The sequence below is a fragment of the Artibeus jamaicensis genome, unplaced genomic scaffold (genome assembly GCF_021234435.1).
Source record: "Artibeus jamaicensis isolate MK-2021 breed Jamaican fruit bat unplaced genomic scaffold, CSHL_Jam_final contig_233, whole genome shotgun sequence".
NCBI lineage: Eukaryota > Metazoa > Chordata > Mammalia > Chiroptera > Phyllostomidae > Artibeus > Artibeus jamaicensis.
This window is the reverse complement of record NW_026521486.1, coordinates 15,028,260-15,034,259: the sequence shown is the minus strand read 5'-3', so window position 1 is coordinate 15,034,259 and position 6,000 is coordinate 15,028,260. Positions and strand designations below refer to the sequence as shown.

Sequence of the window (6,000 nt, the reverse complement as noted above, 5' to 3'; positions counted from 1 at the left end):
GGACATACAGAATATCCAGAGACACATGAAGAGATGCTCAATATCATTAGCTATCAGAGAGATGCAAATTAAAACCACAATGAGATACCACTTTACACCGGTCAGGATGGCTATCATAAACAAAGCAACCAACAAACAACAAATGTTGGAGAGGTTGTGGGGAAAAGGGGACCTTAGTTCACTGTTGGTGGGATTGCAGACTGGTACAACCATTATGGAAAACAGTATGGAATTTTCTCAGAAAAATAAAAATCGACCTGCCTTTTGACCCAGCAATTCCCATGCACCACAATGTTCATAGCAGCACAATTTACAATAGCCAAGAGTTGGAAGCAACCTAGGTGCCTGTCAGTAAATGAATGGATCAAAAAATTGTGGAACATATACACAATGGAATTCTATGCAGCAGAGAGAAAGAAGGAGCTCCTACCCTTTGCAACAACATGGATGGAACTGGAAAGCATTATGCTGAGTGAAATAGGCCAGGTGTTGAAAGACAAATACCATATGATCTCACCTTTACCAGGAAGCTAAACAACAAAACAAACAAGCAAGCAGAATAAAAACCAAGACACTGAAATAGAGAACAAGGGGACAGTGATCAGAGGGGAGAGCGGAGGGAATTTAAGGGGAAAAAAGGGGAGGTATTTGGAGGAAAAGTATGAAGGACACAGGGACAAGAACTAAGGGGGGTGGAAATAGAGGGAGGTGGGGAGCACAGGGCGGGGTGGGCTGGGATGGGAGAAATAGACAGAAAACTGTACTTGAAAAATAACAAAATAAAATTTTTTAAAAAGCATGCACACACATTCAATTAATCACTTGCAGAGTAACATTGAAAGACCCTTTTATCCTTTTGTAAATATTTGTCCCCGAGAATTAAGAAAACAGCATATTTTTAAAGTATAGAGCAGGGGTGTCAAACTCATTTTCACCGGGGGCCACATCAGCCTTGTGGTTGACTTCGAAGGGCCGAATGCAGAGGTTCTTGCCCCTAGTTAAGGAGTAGTTTACATCTGTACAGTCCTAAAGCTACATTTGGCCCTTTGTAGGTGACCGTGAGGCTGATGTGCCCCCCGGTGAAAATGAGTTTGACACCCCTGTTATGGAAGATAAGATATACTTTGGATAATCCTGTGATAAATTCAAAAGCATTATGTTTCCTTAGTCATCTCTCTTCTGGAGCTGCTGAGTCAATTATAATCTTAAGAGATGATTAAAAAACATACACACACATATGTACACATTAAACAGAGTAGAAAAATAACATTTCAAACCATTGACATTTTATTTAACAAAAGCAACTGGGACATTTCTAGAGCTTATAGAGTATTTGATATAAAAATAAGGAATTCTCCAGAATATATACTCAAAATACAAAACTTATGGATCTAAACTAGACAGAATATTTATTTTACATTTCAGTTACCCAGAACAACAGCTTATGGTCTCCTCCCACTACGCACAGTGGGAGGGTTCTATGCCAGGACAGGCCAGATCCCACGGCGACAGAACCAGTGAGGATGGGCTGTAAAATAAGGAAGAAATGAAAGCAGCCAATAAATCGCCAAAGTTACCAAACAAAATTTACCTTTTAAAAATAAAAATGCATTAATACACTGTCTTTATTTATAGCAGAATTAAAAACTATGCTCCCTCATAGGTGAAATATGCATTATTTGCTTGCAGCTGGCTGGAATGAAGGATGCAAATTATCTATGATTAACTGATGCAGACCAGAGTCAAATATTTTTGCAGCCTAAACCAAGCAAGCAAACAAAATTATTATATTTAAGTGAAGAAGAAAATACAACAGGAGAAATAAAATGTTTCTTTTATGAGTACTGACAAAAAGTTCATTACCACTGGTGATTTAAATATCAGAAAATGCCTTCTCCTTCCAATTTAATCAGATAACAGATGTTCAAAAATATCTTTAGTTACATATTACAAATTTGGGGGCTAAGTGGGAAAGTAAAAAGCACAAATTTAAAAACATATGCCACAAAACATCTCCACATTACCTGAGGGTGTCCTAAATGATGAATTTGGAACTGGCTTGCCATTTTGCCAGGATAACCAGTGGTTGCAAACAAGTATTCATTAATTGTGGACCACCTAGAAAAATAAAAGGGCAAAAATAAGTATAGTATCTTACAGATAACTATAAACTTTTCTGAAACAGGTTATTTCTTTTTTGCACAAAATAATTTTATAACTCTAAGTTTGTTAATATGGCTTTAAAACTGGACTGGGAATTCCAGGGAAGTGAACTGTATTTTCTCATTCTGTGAATGTTTATTAAATGCTTATTATGTGCCGCTTAGTTAAGTTCCAAAGTTATACAAGGTTAGCAGTTCCTTTTTTATAGCCAAAGGGCTGTGCAGTAGGACACACAAGGCATCAGACAGATATACAATATTCCACAGTACAATACACTAAGAAAACACATTTAGTGTGGGATGAGGCTATGATGCCTGGAACTCTGGAGGCTGTCTTATCCCCGTGAAGCAACCAGCTCAAAGCCTTGTCACTGACGATGGCAGAGGGCAGTGTCTTGATGATACTGGTGAACCACTAAACCATTCTGAGACTGCCTCCTCCAGACTTCTTGTTAAGTGCCATAGTTCATTGATTTTAAAATGTGTATTTGCTCACATCTGTGAAATCAGGGTGCATCTTCCAGTCTATTCCATTCTTACACTTAATTGACTATAATATTAGATTTGATGTAATACAGCATATAATAACTGTTCTACTGGTTTTAGACTCTATTAGTAAGTTTTCCTGTTATTTGAAGATGAAAGCACCCTAAAGACTATACTATGCCATGGAATATTATGCAAAAATGAATGGAAAACAATAAGGTAGATGTGTACATTAATTTAAGTGAAAAGAAAGAGCAAGTTGCAGAAATATAATATCTAGCACTTTCTCATTTAGCACAGAATAGTTTATATGTATAAATATCGGTCCACCTACATTTTATATCTTGATCAGCACAAAAATAAGAAAGCATATGCTCCAGAATGTGGGGGTGGCATTCATACAGTGGCAACATATTTTGTTTTTAAAAAGCTTTAAAAAAACACTGGAAAACAAATCACTCCTTTGCTTAAACCAAAAGACAAAAGCAAAAACTTAGGTAAACAAAATAGCCTTTTATAAAATTATCAGGAAAAAAAGACAACCCCCAAACATCCAAACAAACAAAAACCCAGAGCAAAGGAGAGGTTTGGGAAAGTATTCCCAGTGCTGTTACAGCATGAACAAAGTAATATCAAAATATCAAATTTTACTCCAACATTACCTAAATATGCAGGCTCGATCCATGTGGACAGGTCTCTTAACTTGAGGGTAACTAAAAAATAGTATTTTGGGTTTTATGAATTATGTGGTTATCTCAAGTAGAAGAACTTAAATTACGGTTTAAAAGGTATATTCTTTTTAAAGGACACAATATCCAATATACTTAAACGATAACAAAATTCCAAATAAGCACTGGATTAAAATAGATGAAATATGATAAAGATATAAGTATGATGTAGAACCATTAGAAAACATGATCATTTAATAAGGTCAGTGTTTTTCTTCTTTAATTAATGTTAGTAAACATAGCTCAGAACAAAGATTTCCTCCTCTGTACTGCTGTTTCTGGGTTATAATCAAAGTAAACCTGCAAAGTACAGATGCCCATCTCTGTTATCTAAAAGCCACAGCTCTGGCCCTTCTGCAGACTTGCTTTGCTCTACAGCAGGGGTGTCAAACTCACTGTCATCGGGGGCCACATCAGTCTCGAAAGTTGACTTCAAAGGGATGAATGTAATTTTAGGACTGTATAAATGTACAGAGAGCTTGGTGCCCCTGCCGGGTAGAAACAAGGTGCTGGACCAGATAAAACAAGGTGGGGGGCTGGATTCGGCTCACGGGCCTCGTGTTTGCTACCTATGCTCTACAGTGAGGGTCAGGTACACAAAAATGGCTCAATGAGTCATTTGATAGTGGCTGATTTCTGATAAGCATAAATGTACTAAGAAGGTACCTGGATCGAGTAATATCCCATATTAACCAGTCATTTCCTGCAACAGCTCCAACTTTGAAGGTGTCTTTTAAGCACCAGTGTGCTGACATTAATGGCATCTGTTCTGATTCAAGAGATAAAATAGCCTGTTGCGCTGTAAGATCATAAAATCGGATTGTTCCATTCTTCTCTGCAACCATCAGCTGTAAGACAGAAAAATAAAGAAAATTCAACCACCTAATTCACCAAATTTGAGAAGTAGCAGAGATTCAATTTAAGTAGTAAAATTTAAACATTTGCATACATTATAAATGGAAGATCAAATGCAAAGGAAGTAACAAAGATTATGTAAATTTAAAAAATCAAATATATAAAAAGAACCTTACAGAAAATTGGCAAAAGAAAGACTCAAAAAAATTTGGTACAATTTTAAATGATGTATGGTCCTCAGAAATAAGTCAGCCTAAGCACTCATTCTGGGAAAAGTTACCCTTAGGTTATATTGCCTAGAAAGGATAGATGAATGTGTGTCTAGCAAAACATATATTTATGGGTTACATATCCTTATGCAATGTAAGTCTGTTTCCAGAATGGAAGGCAGCATGGTACAGTTAAAAAGCACAGACAGGCCAACTGAGCAAGACTGTATCCTCCACTTAAAAGGTGAATGACTTGGCCAAGTTAAAAGGCTTTGATTGGAGGCTTCCTCATTTCTAAAATAGGTATGTGAGGGTAAGAATAGCTGTGGCATTGCTGTGATGATTCAATGAGTAATGTATGTAAAGCACCCAGTACAATGCTTGACACGTAGCAGCCACTCACTCAATCCATAGTAGTTACCATTACTTCCATGTTCCCTTCATTCTAAAATACTACTGATGTAAGATGTTCAATAAATTAATTAATTTTTCCTCCTTCCTCCTCCCTAAGAAATACTTGATCAAATGCACAAAATAATTATAAGATGGTATGAATTAATACATGTCATTTAGAATTGTTTTGGCACAGAGTAGGCACTCAAAGAACATGAGCTATTATTACAGGTTGAAGTCAGACTGAAAACAGTTCTAGCAAAAAATAATTTTTTTGTTATTTACTATTTCTAAAACTGTGCTCAATTGTGGTAACAGATTTTTTTGTTGTTAGAGCAGATATATTTGAAAAGTTAAGTTTGGAAACTGGTGGATTTAAAAATGTTACAGGGGAGTTTTTTCTTTTAGGGCTTCTCAGCACCATAAACAGTAATATGCACTGAATTTCACGGGTGAACTAGATTGAGGTCAAATCTGTGACTGTGTGATCTTGTGAAAATTACTTAAAAACCTCCTGGTGTTTCAGTTTGCTTATCTACAGAATGGACAGGATAATACTGCCAGCTTCAGAATGCTTTGTGATAATTACATGAGAGAGCACATGTGAAAGGACACAGCACAGTTCCTGGCACAGAGAAAGCACTCAACAACTGTTGGTCGTTCCACCTCATTTCATTTAGTGCCTCTCTAACCTCTTTTCTCGTGGGGTCAGAAACTGAAATATCCTCAGTTCCAATTCTCTAATCCCACGACATCCTAAACTGTTGGTTCTGTTATCACTACCTCCTGAAGTCCAAGCTCCAACTCTGGTTTATTGAATTTAAAAGCTTAGTTTCTGGACATCTTGTGACTTTTATATCTTTTACTATAAATACTTGCATTTGCTTTGTGCTTTCCAGATTATATGACTCTTTTGCACCTCATGTGATTTTCATAAGAATTCTGTGAGATAAGTAACCATGGACCCTTCTTTTTTTTTCTTCCTTGGCTGCCCTATTTTCACCAAGACCAAGCACAACAGAACAAAAGTTCTGGGTGTGATCTGCTATGGTAGACCACTAAGAACCGCTAGAATGTATTAGTAGTAATAACATCGACAATGACAAGGAGCTAAAATTGACTGAGCGCTTATTTTATGACGGGTTCTCTTTTAAGGATTTTAGAAGT

General features: G+C 36.6%; 1 protein-coding gene across 3 annotated transcripts in view; it reads right to left on the bottom strand.

Moving 5' to 3' along the window:
- Window positions 1–1,261: 1,261 nt before the first annotated feature.
- The window catches only part of NUP37 (nucleoporin 37), a 41,683-nt gene continuing 36,944 nt past the window's right edge, over window positions 1,262–6,000 (bottom strand). For all 3 annotated transcript variants that reach the window (XM_037160663.2, XM_037160664.2, XM_037160665.2), the window contains exons 7-10: window positions 4,043–4,224; window positions 3,311–3,361; window positions 2,025–2,118; window positions 1,262–1,528 (exon numbers count right to left, since the gene is read on the bottom strand). In XM_037160663.2, coding sequence (XP_037016558.2) covers window positions 1,415–1,528; window positions 2,025–2,118; window positions 3,311–3,361; window positions 4,043–4,224 — 441 coding nt within the window. In that variant the 3' untranslated portion in view covers window positions 1,262–1,414. The remainder of the gene's footprint in view (window positions 1,529–2,024; window positions 2,119–3,310; window positions 3,362–4,042; window positions 4,225–6,000) is intronic.